We start from the raw sequence: 17,500 nt of genomic DNA on the forward strand, positions 1-17,500 counted from the left end.
ATTTTTATCAACGTCATTATTTATAATCATATTCATCTGTCTCTCAAACGGAAGTTACTTATACATTTATTTACGTTATTATTTATTTCGTTTGTAAATAAAATTACGATTTTATGAGAATGATATTTATCAGCGCATTTATAAGTACATTTATCTGTTTAATACAGATGTTACGTATACCATTTTTATTATTCATTTCGTTTCTAATGGGTTTACGATTTTCTCACGAAGCCAGACTCGTCTATTTCCATACTTCGCGAACCTAGCACGCAGGAACAAGTATGCCTCTTCTTGATTTTTTCTGTCTGGAGGTTAAGAGGTGGAAGAACAGGTTTATTAAGGGTTGGTGTGTGTGCGTGTGTGTGTGTGTGTGTGTGTTTATCCATCTACTCATGCGCTAAGCACAACCCGTTTCTGCGGATTACGCAAATGAGGAAATGGCCTGTGTGTGTGTGTGGCTATAAATAGAAGGTTGTTTTGGGTCACCTTCTGTTTCCTTCGCAGGCTTTGTTGTGATGCAAAACGAGTTTGGTCGTATCTAGTTAGAAAGTAGTTTCAAATAGCATATATATATATATATATATATATATATATATATATATATATATATATATATATATATATAATATATAATATATATATATATGTTTAATTTTAAATCAGAAAAGGTAAAAACGTGATAATTCTACAAACGAAGTTACGCCCTTTCCTTCGTGGCTTTCGTTGTTATATATATATATATATATATATATATATATATATATATATATATATATAAAGTGCAATTTACTGTAAGATGAGGAGGTCCTGCAGCATTGAATTTTAAGTATTTGCCAATTATCAAAAGTGAAAATATTAAGAAAACATGATAAAGGTAAACTTGTTTTTAAAAGATGTCTAGATAAAATCAATCTGCAACACTTGCATGTACCATGAACTTAATTTTTACCATAAAAAAATATTCGACGGAGAAATGACTGATATCTTTCAAGAAATTCACGGCGGAAGTGCATAGCAAGAAGACTTCGTGGAATGATATCTTCTTTCCACGACAAAATGAAATCCTTCAGAAAGAGAAAATTCTCGCTAGAATTTTAAACTCCCTTTCATTCTCGTATGAAACTTTCCCACTCATATAGAATAATGAATCTTTCCTTCAGTGGGTCTACAAAGTCAAAAATCTAAATAAAGCCTCAGTGGCGTGGTCCGTATGGTGTTGGCGTACCACCTCGGTGGCCGCAAGTTCGATTCCCGGGCATTCCACTAAGGAGTGAGAGATATGTATTTCTGGTGATAAAAGTTCACTCTCGACTTGGTTCAGAAGTCACGTAAAGCCGTTGGTACCGTTGCTGAATAACCACTGGTTCCATGCAACGTAAAAACACCATACAAACAAACAAACAAACAAACAAAAACCAAATACAATTTTTTTCTTTTTTCTTAGTCTCTTCTTCTTTGGCTTATAATCGTTTCAAGAATTCGCGGTGGCTAGAACTATTATACGGAATTATTATGCAAATGAGGATGAATATCCTGGAAATGACATCTTTGTTATACATATTAGATTAATATCCTTTTTGTTGATTCAGTTCTGAGATATTCTCTTGACAATAGCTTTCGTCTTTTGCTTTTCTGTCCATCTCGAATAGTCAAGAAGAGTTTTTTTTATAATTAAATGCTTTCGTTGATTTCACGACTTTATATGAATAGGATTCTTATTCCTTAATTTCTATACCATAACATTTGCAGGAAGGAAATTCCTTTGTTCCCCCATGAAAGAAAGAATATCCTTCAGTTCATTCCATTCTGAAGTATTCCGTAAAGTATTATCATCCTTCAACCTCCTCCTGTTTCGTTGGATAATAGCATTTTCTTATTCCTTTCGTAGAAACATGTCTTCTTGTTCCTTTTACTCAGAAGTGTTTAATAAAGGATTATTATCCTTCATGACCTTCACTTTATTTGTATTTTTTTAGAATTATATCATTTAGTTCATTTCAACCCAATGCTATGTATTCTGGAGAGCCACAACGAAACACAGTTTTTCTTACCCGTCATTTTGGTAGGACATATTCAGACGTATAAAATAATCTTCACGTTCATCTCGGTTATCAACCAAGGCAAACGGTTCTTTATTCTCGCGGTTTTTTTTCTTTCTTTTTTTTTCTCATCATCGTGACTTTAAACTCATCTCCCTGGATTCGTGAGAACATTTTTTTTTTATTCGTGTCTTGTCGGAGATAAGTCAACACATGTTCTCGTGTTCGTTTGTTACGGTGAAATACGTTTCCGTTCGTGAGAGAGAGGAGGAAAAAATTGTGGTCACTAGGTGTGGGTGGACTCCTCTACATTCCATTTGTAGCACATTCCCGATCGAAACTGGTTATTACTTTTATCCTATAATGTAGCGGTTTACATTATAGGATAATGTGTGTGCGTTTGTTTGTTTGTTTGTTTGTGTGAGTACTTGCAGTTATAATATCACTGCAACTGTGAGCCTTCTTCAAATTAGCCCTGACAATTCTTCAGTACATGAGCATCCAAATTGATAATATGGCCTCTGGAAAAAAGAAAGTTAGCAATAGGTCAAGGGAAATTCAAATTTTGACAAATTAATGACTGACCTTTTATGTGCATGTACAATCATATTTAGACAAATTAATGACTGACCTTTTATGTGCATGTACAATCATATTTAGACAAATTAATGACTGACCTTTCGTATATATGTAAAATCCTATTTTGACATTTTAATAACTGACCTTTTGTATGTATGCATGTATGTACCTATGTCTGCATGTAGTATGTATGCATGCATGTGTATGTATATTTGTATGCGCCGAAGACACAACCGAACCCGTCCGCGTTCCTTAACTGTAAACATCACTCCCCACCTGGCAGTAACATTGGAAAACTGAACTAACCTTGGGACTCTCTCGGGAGGAGGGCCTTAGCCTTGGCAAGTCGATCCTCAGCAGACAGAAAACTGCAACCTAAGTATGAGCTCTAGGGTTACCAGTCGGTCGCCCTCAAAGGCCACTTGCCCTGACCTTGAGTGTCAAGGAAGGTTGATCAAACTAGACGCCTGGCGGAAGCTACGCGACAACACGTGGGATGGCAGAAGAAATCATTGTTGTAAGATTGGCCTGTTCCACGAAATGGTCATTCAAAAATGGGTCACTTTTTTTTTTTTTTTTTTTGATGTGTAATTTTAGTAGCGATCTGGGTCATTACTGAAATTGTTCGTTTTCTTAATGTTACTGAACTGTCTCAGGGAGTCATTGAGTGTAATACAAGAAAATGTTGATATTAATAAATATTGAACAAAGTGTAGCTTTTATCGAGGATACAATGACCTCAAGTGTTGCCCTGAAGGAATAATACGTTAAATGTCATTAAGGTCTACTTATTTTTTTTTCTTTTTTACAATCAGGCTGTCTTGAGAAAGTTAAACTAATTCCAACAATAATAGCGGTAATGCGAGATAGATGATTCCTTCGAATCTTAAAAGGCCTCTGTATCATGATCAGTTAGTGCTACAGCATGGGGTCGGCGGTGGGAGCTTGAAACCAACATTCTTTGGAAGCTTGAACTTCAAGTCATTGGCTCACGTGTGCTTGTTCCATGTTAATATGTTTCATCTACTGAAATGATAATAGTAATAATTATCTCTCTCGTTTTCTAGCATCAATTATAATTGATGCTAGAGTAGATTATGAAAATCTACTCCAAATATTCCAAAAATGTGACAAATAATCAAGAAATAAGGATAATCATTATTTGTTTTCTTTTTCTTTTAACAGGTGCTGCTATTTGACCCTACCGTAGCCGGTCTTGTGCTGCTGGTGGGTCAGATTGCCGACGGGATCAGTACCCCAATTGTCGGTATCTTCTCAGACAAGGAAAATAAGTTCCCTATCTGCGCCAGATACGGAAGGAGAAAAGTTTGGCATTTGTTAGGTGAGTTCAATATTAATATTAATATATATATAAATATATATATATATATATATATATATATAGATGTGTGGCTGGGAAAATACCCATTAAAATAAAACAAGGCAAAAGAGAAGAAAAAAATATTTTGGATAGTATCTCTACGTAATTGCATTAATATCTGGAAAGAGAAAGTGATATATATATATATATATATATATATATATATATATATATATATATATATAATATATAAGGTATATATAGTGTGTGTGTATGTGTGTATTAAATATGTACATACATATATATACAAATAAACATATATTACATTTTTAATTATATATCTGATTCACATACCACTGAGTGTAATGCTCCAGCTGACAGTTCCCTCCCAATTCCAGGTTCTGTCCTCGTCTTCTTCAGTTTCCCCTTCATCTTCAACGGCTGCATCGGCTGTGAGGAGGCCACTAAGTGGTCCCAGTTTGCCTATTATGTCGTGTTCGTGTGCATCTTCCAATTCGGGTGGGCTTGCGTCCAGATATCCCACCTGGCACTCATTCCCGACCTGACCACCAAGAAACATCAGAGAACAGAATTAAACTCTATCAGGTCAGTGAACGGTGGAAGGATTGATTTTGTAACGTTTATGGTCTCGGGCGTTGAAATCGATCGGTTTTCTTATAGAAAACGGGTGAGAGGGATCAGGCTAGTTATTAAAAGAGATGTATCTTTCCTAGATAATGACCCCCACCGGTTTTAACCGGTTTGCATCCATCTTTACGACGTGTTAAGCACAAGGCCGTCAAAGCATAAACAGAAGACTGTCAATATCATAAAGATAATGACCCCCAAGAAATATTAGTTCTAGATAACGACCCTCGAAAACCCTTGGGGGTCATTTTCTAGGAAGGATAAAAAAAAGCTATATAGCAAAGCATAAGGTTTAAATTTCTAATTAATTGCTAAACTCACTCAACTGGCAAAACAAAAGGCTAATCTGGTCAATTTCTAAAGAACTGAGTGATTAGAAATTCATATACTGCAGTCAAAGAAAAGAAATGGAATATTAATTATCTAGGGAGAAACAGGGGCCAGTTTTAAGAGATCAAATAACTGAGTTTAACTTAATTTACTTCATTGTTATGAGATAAAGGACAATTTCCATCCTTCACATTACCTATTAGAACAATGACAAGTCCCATTTTAAATGCAACAGTTCTACTTAATATTTACAAAGTATGAAAAGTACAGGTAGTTACGGTATCCAACGAGTAATTACTAAAACAATAAGACTAATTAAACTTTTAGTCGTTTCATTCACAATTATGGATATCGTTTTCAATACGGGAACTTTGACCTTCATAAACAAAATCCAAAACAAATGTACTTTTGAATAATAATAATAATAATAATAATAATAATAATAATAATAATAATAATAATAATAATAATAATAATAATAATAATAATAATATATTTTATTACAAAGTAGAAACAAAACAAAACGCAAAATTTAGATTCACGAGATAAAAAGCTAAAAATAATAATAGACTATGTTATCGTTCACTTTCGTATACAGGTATATACATAGTAGAGACGAAACAACACACAAAATTTAAATAGACGAGAAAAACAACTAAGAATAATATTAGTCTATATGTTATCCGTCAATTTCGTATACAGGTACGCCTTCACAGTATTGGCCAACCTAGGAGTCTTCGCCATTACCTTCGTCGTCCTCAACACCCAGAAGTCGGCGGGTGAAACTTCACCCATGCCCAACTGCACCATGGTTGAGGTGAATGACGCCACCGACGCAGAAGCAATGGGCGGTGGGTGTTCGACTGACACCGTTGGACCAGAAGATTCCATCAAGTTTAGGGTGAGTTAAAAAGATGGTTCATTTGGTCGATCAACATTGTTGTGGAATGTTTTGTCAAGTTTAGTATATCTGAGTTTAACCAGACCACTGAGCTGGTTAACAGGTCTCCTAGGGCTGGCCTGAAGAATTAGATATTCTTTACGTGGTTAGGAACCAATTGTTTACCTATACTCAGTTTTTTTCCATCTGTCCATCCGGTTGTGGTGGTCGCGCATGGTAACACTGCGTCCCGGGCTTTAAATAGTTACGCTATGTGTAAGTTTTAGGTAAATAAAAGGATATCTTGGTGTACATTAGCAACTGAAAAGTGTTTTGATAATTTACTGTATGCAAATTACACTGTTAATATTCGAAATATGATATTATTTAAAGCTCGGGATGCAGTGTTACCATGCGCAAACAACACAGGCGGATGGACAGATGGAAAAAAACAGAGTATAGTAAGGAACCTACAGCTTATTGTGGGATCCGAACCCCATCATATCGAGAAATGAATTTCTAATCGCCAGAAATAAATTCCTCTGATTCCACATTGGCAGAGCAGAGAATCGAACTCGCGACTACCGAATCGGTAGGCGAGCACGTAACGCACTCGTCCAACGAGGAACTAAGTCAAAATCCCTATGATCACCGAAGCTAAAAAAAAGATTATTTTCTTAAAGAAATTATGATAAATAAACTTGATGGCAATCCTGCTCAATAGCATTCTTGTAATTCATACTTGCCTATAAACACTGTCAGGAAGTAATAAATATTCCCCCACCCCTTAAAAATAATTTCAGTCAAATCGTATTCCTATAATTCATATATCCCTATAAAGAATATAAGAGATCAGAGATTTCTTTAAATAATAACATTAACAAACAACAGAGATTCTGCATGGCGCCTTTATACTTTGAGATGCTTCAAAATATACCATGAATTCGGTAACGGAAATTTCTAGGGAAACTTGTTCTTTTTACTTTCCTTTTTATTTAATAAATCTCTCTTTTATTTGTAATCTTTAAAATTTTTTCTTCGCTCTCTCTCTCTCTCTCTCTCTCTCTCTCTCTCTCTCTCTCTCTCTCTCTATATATATATATATATATATATATATATATATATATATATATATATATATATATATATATATATATCTCAGACTGAATAGTAGGGTGTTTGACGTGCTGCAAATGAACTTTTTATACATCTGTATAATGCAGCTAGTGTTGTGGAAGTTTTCTGCGCTGGGCGATCATCCATGATTCTGCAGTTAAAGAATAGGAGAGCGGGAGTGATCGTTGTTAGGGGAAGAAGAAATAAAAATGCAAAACATTAAAGAATCAGCGAAAATCCCGAAGGATTATGTCACGTATGACGCTTTTATTCGCCATCCTCAGAATATCTCGCTGATAGTGGTGGTCGTTGGGGGCTTCTTCTCCGCCCTCTTCCACTTGGGGGTGACAGAGCCCGCGTTCATCAAACCCCGGAAGCCCGAGGACATCGCCATCGAGGATCAGAAGCCGCCGAAGGAGGAGAAACCAGTCACTACAATGAGGAAGATCGACTGGTTTAAGGAAAAGCCTTTCTACCAGATCGCCGTCTTGTATATGGCGACCAGGCTCTACGTCAACCTTTATCAGGTAAGGACACTTCTCTTTTTTTTCCTATCTTTAGGACTTTGGGAGTTATCAATTTTTAATATTAAATATTTCCATCAAAAGGCCTTCTTTTGTTGGTCGTTGGTTTGGAAGAGGGACAACGATAACCATTCGATTCTCCCAAAGTGAGCAAGTTTGGACCTCTCTGTGAGTGGAAATGCTCAAAATATCCATTAAAGCATTCATTTTGGGTGCACACTCACACACATTATGTATATATATGTATATATATTATATGTGTGTGTGTGCACGAGTATGTATATATAAAACATATACGTATACACAAATCCATTTGTTCGCTCAGTGCTACCAAGAGAAAAATCTTAAGAATCTGTCCAACAAAAGAATACCCCTTTGGATGAAATGATACAGAAAGGTATATTTATTTTTTTGTGTGGGTGGGAAAGTCTTCAGGCGCAAGTCCAAGGACAACCCAACCCTTCTTGCTTTTATTTTTCTTGAAAGTGCGGAACATTTTGCCCAAGGCGGATGCTCTACTTTATTCTGTGCAATCTTGGCTTCTGGAAGTGCGTGTGTATTTTTTTCGTTTGAAAGTGCATAGACAGTCTCAATTTTTGAGGAAGCAAGTATGTATGTATGTATGTATGTATGTATGTATGTATGCATGTATGTATAATATATATATATATATATATATATTATCTATTATTACATATCCGTTATTATAGATAATATATATATAAATAATATTACATATATATATATAATAATCCTTAATAAAATACATAAGTATAATTATATATAATATATATAATATATATATATATATATATATGTATAATTTTTTTTGCTCTAAATTATGCAGCTTGTCTAGCAGGTAAGAGTACCACCCTTTAATGCTCTTGTCTCCTCGATCAGGTGTACATTCCCCTGTACGTGCAAGAGACGCTGTTCTTGAGCGAGACCTTCATCGCCACGGTGCCTTTCGTCATGTACTTGGCCGGGTTCGTTGGGTCTTTGGTCATGAAGCAGGTCAACAAAAAAATCGGGAGAAAGGTGAGATTTGTATTGACCGTGATATATTCCGTTGAAGGTATTCCTATGAATTGTAACACCCGATTATTACGAGATATGAAAAATTCCTTTTAATTCTGTTTAGTTTACGGAACGAAGAGCGTCCAAAAATTTGAATATATCTGACGAATCTTCAGAATGATATTTGAATAAGAAATGCAACGTATGTGTAGGCAGTTAGCATGGCCCTACTCTATAACGAATACTAATAATATTTATCGACAGCAATAATTCTTTTGTCTCTTTTCTTTGTTTCCTTGATTTTTTTCTTTGTTTTATTTCATTTGGTGTTATGCTAATTAGCACCGAAATATCCATGCTGGTAACCATTGTGACCGCATGGATCAATGTCGTCACTATAATCACAGACAAAATGTTCCCTTTATCTTCCCTTTGCTTTTGTCAATAAAGTCACGTATTGAGATACGAAGTAAAGCTAAAAAAATATTTATCCTTTCTACTCCACAGGGAACCTTCGGCCTCGGCTGCCTCGTCGGGCTTTGTGGATGTCTATGGATATGGTTCGGCAAGGGGAGCTACTTCACTCAGTGGGGCATCTTCTTGGTCGCTGCTCTTCTGGGCATCGGCGGCTCTACCCTCCTCATCACCTCGCTCTCCATCACGGCTGACCTCATAGGACACAACGTCGAAGGAGGAGCTTTCGTCTACGGGTTCATGAGCCTCGTGGACAAGTTCTCCAACGGAATCATCATCATGATCATCCAGAACTTCAGTTCAGACGAGTGAGTGGAGTTCATTTTCTGTTTATTTTATTTATTTATTTATTTACTTATTTATTTTTGCTGTTTAGTTGAACTATGATTTTCCAATCTTGAGTTATTTCTCGTAAAATATATAGATGTTCTTTTTTTTCTAGTTAGAATATGTATATATTCTTGAACTAAGGGCTCTTTGCTGTGAAAAGCGATTTTTTAAAAATTTATCTATTGACAAAATATGATGTCCGTGTGCTCTGCTGTTAAAAGCAGCCCTTGGGACTGTAAAAATCTAAAGTCAGATTTGGATGATGTATTTCATTAGTTAAATTGATACTTGTATTTCACCCCCACTAATGATCATAGAGAACTTACTATCCCAACTTCATTCACGATACGACAGTATCATATAACTGCTTGGTACCCTTTACATCAGCAGCCTACTACCAATATGAAAAAAAAACGTCTCTAACATCAATGAAATTTAATTTAGAATCTTTCTGGGACCCCTGTGGATTATTAAAAAAAAAATCTCAGCACTTCTTTTAAAATGTTGCTGCTTCGATGTTAACAACGTTTCTTCTGTCTCCGCCCGCAGGCCGTGGTATTACAGGAGTGTCATCACCTTCGCATGCGGAGCCTCCTGCCTCCTTGGGATGGGCATCACGATCACGCTGATCAACGTCAAAGTCGGGAAGCGCAAAGGTGGGTTCCTGAAACCTCTCTTAACTGTCTCTTATTCAAGTAAAGCTTTTTATTTCCATTCAGAGTTCAACTTCTTATTTATGAAAAACCAGCGTTGCTGATGACGCGCCCTTTTTGTTTCTTCCAAAAGATAGATTTTAAACAAATGATAGCTGAGACGCCAGGCTGCGTTTCCAATTCAGTAAACCATTTTTTTTGTCTAGTTTATCAACGAGCTTGCCGAGAAACAATGTTTTGCATTGGTGACTTGATATAGATATTTATTTACTCATTCCATTATACCCACACTTTCACTAAGCTACTTTCCAGCAGTGAGTGCCAGCGTAAATTATCATGAAATAATTTTGTACCATCGCTATCCAGGCCGCCATCATCCTGATCTTACAATTTTTCTCTACAACTGATGTCCAAATTTGTTGTACTTGTCATCTTAGCAAGATGTTATGTAAATATTACTGCCACGTGTCTCATTTCTCTTTATTTCTCATCCGCAGGAGAATCGCCAGTTATGGACATCCTGCAGGACTCTGACCAATCAGAATCCAGCTTCCAAGGCATCGACAACCCAGCCATAGGCACCATTTCCAACGGGAAACTCCCTGACGAGATCCGCTCTCCTTCCTAAGACAGAGCCACCAAAGCAAGGCAATCCCAAAGCCACTGTCATCTGACAGAGCATTCATTGTACATTTGTAATTACCAATGACTATCCACACAAAATGGGGGGATCTTTTTAGATAGTGGGACTTACCTAGGCCAAATGGAAAGTCCTTAAGTGTCCTTAAGCGTGGAATGATCGAGGTCCTTCCTTAAGATGCCTATATAAAGTGGTGCGCGTAGACCAGATGGAAAGTACTTGAATTGAAATTGGCTGAGGTCATACTCACTACTTGTGTAGACTTCAGACATGACCGTATATATATATATATATATATATATATATATATATATATATATATATATATATATATATATATGTAATCATATGTACGAAGGTGATTATATATGTGACAAACTTTCAAGTTAAATTTGAAAAAATTATATTCCCATCTACGCAAAACAATTAATTGAGGATACTATTCTCCCTATCATCTTATACTTTTTCTTCTGGCTAACGTCGCTTCCGTAGCTGAATAGGAATTCGATAGTGAATATGAGGTGTCTAACAAAGAGATTCCTGTGTCAGAGGACAATATATACTTATTTCACAGGAGAGATAATGAAGCATTGTTATGACAGCACGTGGAAGAAGCTGAAATCTATAAAAAAAAAGTAAAGAATTATTCTTTCCTTTATTATGAATGGTCACCAGTCGAATTCCCGACGATGACACTGACTTTACAACCTATTTATTTACTTCCCAAAGCAAGGACTAAAATACGCCATATAAGTCGGGTTCGTTTAATCCCGGCTTCATTCCTCTAATGACGGTCGAATTCTTTTGATCATAGTTCAGTTCGATTCACAGAGGCTGCATTCGTTTCATCTGTTGGCTAACATTATGCACAGATGTTTTTATGTGATATATGATCCCCTCGTGTGCCTTACTGAATATCACTAATATCATTTGCAAAGACCATTTTATTCAATGTTCAACACGTTGTGCAAATCCTGTGATATGGATTCTAGCGATTTGGGGTAAAGAATCCTCTGTTCTGTTAACATCTTATTTCACAGAATGTAACATCCAGAGATGTTCCTAAGCATAATGTTCAATAACTTTCAAATACTTTATTTACTGAGTACAATTAGCATTGTTTTTAATGTATTAGAATTTTTCCCGCAAAGTAATCGTTTTCTATCGGCGAGAAAGCGGAGTATTTTATCACATTTAATCTGTACGACATTGATCTGAACTCGCCCGTTATTACATAAAAGCCCTTGGGAAGGACTGTGAAGTTGAAAGCACTTAAAACTTCCTCGCACTTCTTTCATCATCCTTATATTATACGTCCTGTAACGATGTGCCTTCATAAAATGTGATAATTATTGATAAAAAATGGGAGATGCAAGACTGCTTAGCTGAAAGTCAAACCTGCGTACGAAACTGGTTACTCCCTGTAATTCTGAAATAAAAAAAAAAATGCGAATATGACGATTCAAGGAATACATTCTGACCTAACAATCAAGGGTACAGCACTTTATAGGAAAGGAGCGAAGGTCTTAATTCATCCGGTCCAGCTTATATAACTTTAATAAACGATGGCTGTTAATATCACAAGCCAGGTTCGTACGCAGCGAATTCGGCGCTTCCCCTCCCTGACTGCAGGTGGCCAGCCGGGCTCGTAGTGACCCTCTGCAACTCGGCATGTGTATCCTGTCTGTCTATATTACTGAAAATTAAGTAAAGGAACTGGGTATCTTAATGACCGTCATTTTTCCACTTGAATTTTAGCAATTATGTGCTAGATAACGCTAGTACACTTGAATTATAACAAATCTACAATGGCATCCACACACACAGCCACAAGCACATATATGATTGTGGCTATGTTGGCTATTGGTTGGATGACATTGATAGTCATGACCTTCCTCGCCGAAATGCTCCAAATTATATATATATATATATATATATATATATATATATATATATATATATATATATATATATATACTGGTCGATTTGGAACCGAAAAGTATAACATCATCGAAAAATAATTTTCTCATGAACTAAACTACTCTGATGAAACGCGTTTTGGACTCCACATTAAGCAGTAGGCCTCATAACAAAATTACTCATTTAATAGTTGTTCACCTGTTGTCTTATTGTTGTGGTTGCTAAAATCTATCTATTCGATTAGAACAACTCCTCAAGTCTTCCCCTCTCTTTAATAGGCATTATATTATATATTTTATTATCGCGTAACAAATCGTATTTTAGCAGTAGGTTATAGTTAAGACTTGTCTTTATTATTATTCATCTGGCACACTTCATTTTCAGTGACGCATTTTGTTGTTGTCGACTTTTCATTGTTTCATGTTAAGTTTTTTTCCATGTCATCAGTCGTTTCATATTTAATAAAAGTATATGTACATAGTTGGTTGTTTTTTTATGTATCTTAAATGACTAGAAGCCAAAGTGTATGTTTTTGATACCCACAATCACAGTTTTAGCTTTTCGATTTTCGTACGCTTCTGAAAGCTCTGCCTTCCAAGGGCTTTGGACCAACACGAATCTCGAGATAAGATGTTTTTGTCTTTGAAAATATATTTTCTGGTGAATGAAACCATTAGATTCTATATATAGACTAGGATAATTTATGGTACTAACTATACAGACAAATTCAAAATTTAGCCAACCTTCACTAGTCAATTACTTTTACCATTCACAGCTGGCGTTCGTTTTACCCAAGTAAATTACGACCGCCTAATGTATTGTATATACAGTAAATGGTTGTCAGTGTTATACTAAACGCACATATTTTGTTGTTTTTGGAGGTAGTTCAGTTGCTGACGCCTGACTTCTTACACCTATGTTCTCGGTAGGGACCATGGACGGCTAAGACTGTAAGGTTTACATCCAATAAAATTGGAATGATTTACAATGCCAATGTAAAGCAAAATTATCTGATGGAGATGTGTATAAACACACTCCAAAAGTTTAAAATGGGACTGGAACACAAGCTAAATAACCACTTAAAAGAAAAATATTAGTACAATGGATAATGTCGATAATTTATATACCAAAGAAAATTGCTTAAAAAAACGAAAATCACCAAAAACATAAACACGTACAAGCAAATGCACCACATAGTACCCCCACTAAAAACAAAAGCATAAATTTAGCTCACTTTCAACTTGAAGCACAATAACAGAAGTGGAGAACTGGGATCCCCCGAGGGGCTATAATAGTACTAAACTCTGCGTCCCATTGAACTCCCTCCATGTTTAGTACTAGCACTTCGGAGGTGACGAGTAGGTGGATGCATGCCAGATTAATAACGAGTTATTGTAGGTAAAATGCTGAAGTAGAGTATTATGAAATGGTTCTGCCATCTAGATAGAAAGGAGGAAGATAAGTCGGCGAAAAGTGTGTATAATCTCGAAGCGTTACGAGGGAAGAAGAGAGGATCCAGAAATCGTTGAATAGATGCTGAAAAGGAACGACGTTGGTATTCAGGAATGGCAAAAGTATATGCAAATTAGAGGTGAGTAGCGCAGTGTGTGTCGGAAGTTTTGTCCGTAAGGGGGTAACTCTATAATCTGCAAAAAATGCATGAATGTGGTAGTGACCATTGTCGTGTTTTTTTAGAAACCACTTCCTTTTATACAGGTTTTTATTATTGAAATATATAATGATATATATATATATATATATACATATATATATATATATATATATATATATATATATATATCGTTTTTTATTTTTTAGATATATGTATGATGTAGATATATACGTTTATAATACAATACATATATATACATATATGTATATATATATTTAATATATATATATATATATATATATATATATATATATATATATATTGGATACATGTAACCAAATGTAAAAGTAAAGTTCGTGTGTGTAGACAAAGTGTTTAATATGCCACTTAATTAATAGCGTGTGACAATATTCATTCAGCTAAGGCCAAATGAAAAATAAAATGAAGAAACACAAACAAACGCTTTCGTGTTATTTCACACATTTTTAAAGTCATATATATATATATATATATATATATATATATATATATATATATATATATATATAAGAAACTTAGGATATCTTCGGATTCCTGAATATTTATGACAGCCTAATGTACTTTTTAATCCAGGTAAAACGTTAACCCGTACATGGTAATTTGGCATTTCCTTGTGGAAGGTTAATTGATAATCCCGAATCCTGGACAGGGTCCTGTGACCTTTATGAATAAAACAATACATGTTCATTGAAAACCAAATGATTACGGCGACTCACTTTCAAGAACTGTGGTCGTAAGGGGTAAATATTTATGACTTTTGCAACTTGGGATGCTTACACACACAGATGCTTATATATATATATATATATATATATATATATATATATATATATGTAGTATATATATAAATATATATATGTATATATATATAGATAGATAGATATATAGATAATATATATATATACTATATTATGCATATATTTATGTATATATACATAAATGTGTTTTATGTATATTTATATGTATACTTACATAAATGTGTTCATGTATATATATATATATATATATATTATATATATATATAGAGAGAGAGAGAAGAGAGAGAGAGAGAGAGAGAGAGAGAGAGAGAGTCTATCAGCAAGCCTTTAGGTCTGAGGTTACTATGTAGCCCTATACTCTTTTGTCTTGACCCCGTCAGCTCCGGTACCCGTTTACTCCTGGGTGAATTGGTGGGCGGTAGGCCTAGGGCTATCCTTGCAGCCACCAAACGTGATCTGAATGCAATATCACTCAGCCAGCGCGCCAACTTTGGATTCTTGCACTTTCCCTGCTCCTACAATGGCCGACTGCACCTAATGTCATCATATAACATAAATCCTGGTGCTTTTTGCAAGATCTCCTTACTTTATTTCATTTTTAGTAATCTTTGCTGTATTTCATTTGCCATCTCGACATCCCTTATAGTAAAATGTGTCATGTACTCCCTCTCTCTCTCTCTCTCTCCTCACGACAAAATCCTCTCAATAAAATAAGTCTTGCATTAAAAAAGTGATTAACAATCTAAATTCATTGACACCCTAAACTTGTAATATTGCCAGAATACAAGCTCATAAGGTCGTTCATGATTTAAAGGATACCATGCTTCAGTGAGTGATATCCCAGCTGAATGGCTGAGTCAAGCAAGCCAGCAATAATTTTTAACACCTTTCCACACTAACGTCCCTTTGACGCCCTTCCCGGCATAAGGCCAGCTTCTTTTAACCATTTACTGGAAGAGAATATATGTAGTCTTTACCAACCTAAGAATGTCTTATGTGAAACGAAAATTACTTGACTTTAGACCCTTCCATTTTGATGGGATATAAATTGTGACGGAACAATAAACCCGGACTTATATTATAGTGCTCTCTCTCTCTCTCTCTCTCTCTCTCTAGTCACTAACAATTGGGTAAGTAATTCACAGCATAAGTCCACTTAAGTATATTGGGTTTTAGCGTAAACTCCCATTCCTCCCTCTTCGTCCGATTCGAGATTCGAACACAAGTCTTCCAGCGGTGAGGTAGACACGCTACCACCGAGCTATAAGAGAGAAAGATAGCATAAATAGGGTCACAGTGAGCCTACGTAATCTCAATTTTATGTAACATGCAGATAGTCTGATACTGAAACGAAAAAGCGAAGAACTAACACATTTGCATGAAAATTTTGGGTTACAAGCACTTAAAGATGTCAGTGGAAAGGACAATGGATGAGAAGATGAGAGAGAGAGAGAGAGAGAGAGAGAGATAGAGGAAAGGTTCGTGTCCCTGAAGTTTTTAGAAAGCCACTGGAACTCCCGCTTCCCGCCAAGGTCAATCCAGCCAACGGGGCGTTGCAGGCAGAAGAAGAAGAAGAAAAAGAAGAAATGAGGATGAGGATGTAACTGCATAAACAAAAAAGGGGCAGAGAGTTTAGGCGAGGTTCGAGGTCCGGCCAGTAAAATCACTAGTGACTTGTCGATGGTAGATGGCAATCCCTTTCGTCAGATGCCAGCTTTCTCTGGAATTCCAGACTTGCAAAACCTTACGCCGTATAGACCTGGACCAGAAAGGCCCGGATTTGACTTGGGAATCCTACGACCACAAGCGTGCGTCGAAACAACTGGTTATGTAACTCGAAAGTCCTTTCTTTCCTACTTTATGTGTCGTGGATTCAGCGTACTCCGAAATACGTTGTTGAAGCCAGAAAAAGCATAATTCCTTCTCTCTCTCTCTGCCACACACATACAAACACACACCAACAAACATGCCTAACCAAGATTTCGAATGCAAAATAAACCAAAAACATGAAAAGTCTCTTTATCTACCAATATATACATCACAATGAACATGCCTTCCATAACAAGTAATCGACTCGTTTCTTGATAAAACGAATTATAACTATGTAATGGCCAAAATTATGTAATGTCTAAATGTAAATCGTTATATTTAATTTACAAGGATAAATGGGGTACATGCGGTGAGGACATACACCGGCGTTACATACACTGCAATGTTATTATTACTCTCCAGCCTTGATGAAGACTTAAGGGTATCAACCTGCTTAATAGTCATCATGGCTCTTTGATTCGGCGACGACAAAAACAGCAGCAAAAACAAACGCAAAACAGCTATAATTTCGTCGCTGTTTTCCATTTTCGTCAAGGGATTCCCCCAATAACCGTAATTAGTTTTCATACGGAAATCGGTACTTGATTGGCCTTGAAGTTCTACTTCAGGAAATTATAAATTCAGTGTTCCTCGTTACCTCTAAATGATCTTTATCCATTACTGTTAAAAGAAATTATGGGGAAATAAGAGAGAGAGAGAGAGAGAGAGAGAGAGAGAGAGAGAGAGAGAGAGAGAGAGAGAGAGAGAGAGAGAATACCTTATGATGAATTACCTCGTGGAATCCTCCCTG

General features: G+C 35.9%; 1 protein-coding gene across 1 annotated transcript in view; it reads left to right on the forward strand.

The window, feature by feature from the left end:
* LOC135206430 (major facilitator superfamily domain-containing protein 12-like) overlaps positions 1–12,952 on the forward strand; it is a 118,679-nt gene extending 105,727 nt beyond the window's left edge. Inside the window, exons 3-10 of the mRNA XM_064237810.1 lie at positions 3,804–3,960; positions 4,338–4,545; positions 5,620–5,818; positions 7,198–7,440; positions 8,338–8,475; positions 8,962–9,236; positions 9,808–9,914; positions 10,409–12,952. Of these exons, the coding sequence (XP_064093880.1) occupies positions 3,804–3,960; positions 4,338–4,545; positions 5,620–5,818; positions 7,198–7,440; positions 8,338–8,475; positions 8,962–9,236; positions 9,808–9,914; positions 10,409–10,539 (1,458 nt within the window). The 3' untranslated portion in view covers positions 10,540–12,952. The remainder of the gene's footprint in view (positions 1–3,803; positions 3,961–4,337; positions 4,546–5,619; positions 5,819–7,197; positions 7,441–8,337; positions 8,476–8,961; positions 9,237–9,807; positions 9,915–10,408) is intronic.
* Positions 12,953–17,500: the final 4,548 nt, after the last annotated feature.

This window comes from Macrobrachium nipponense, chromosome 11 (genome assembly GCF_015104395.2).
Source record: "Macrobrachium nipponense isolate FS-2020 chromosome 11, ASM1510439v2, whole genome shotgun sequence".
Lineage (NCBI taxonomy): Eukaryota > Metazoa > Arthropoda > Malacostraca > Decapoda > Palaemonidae > Macrobrachium > Macrobrachium nipponense.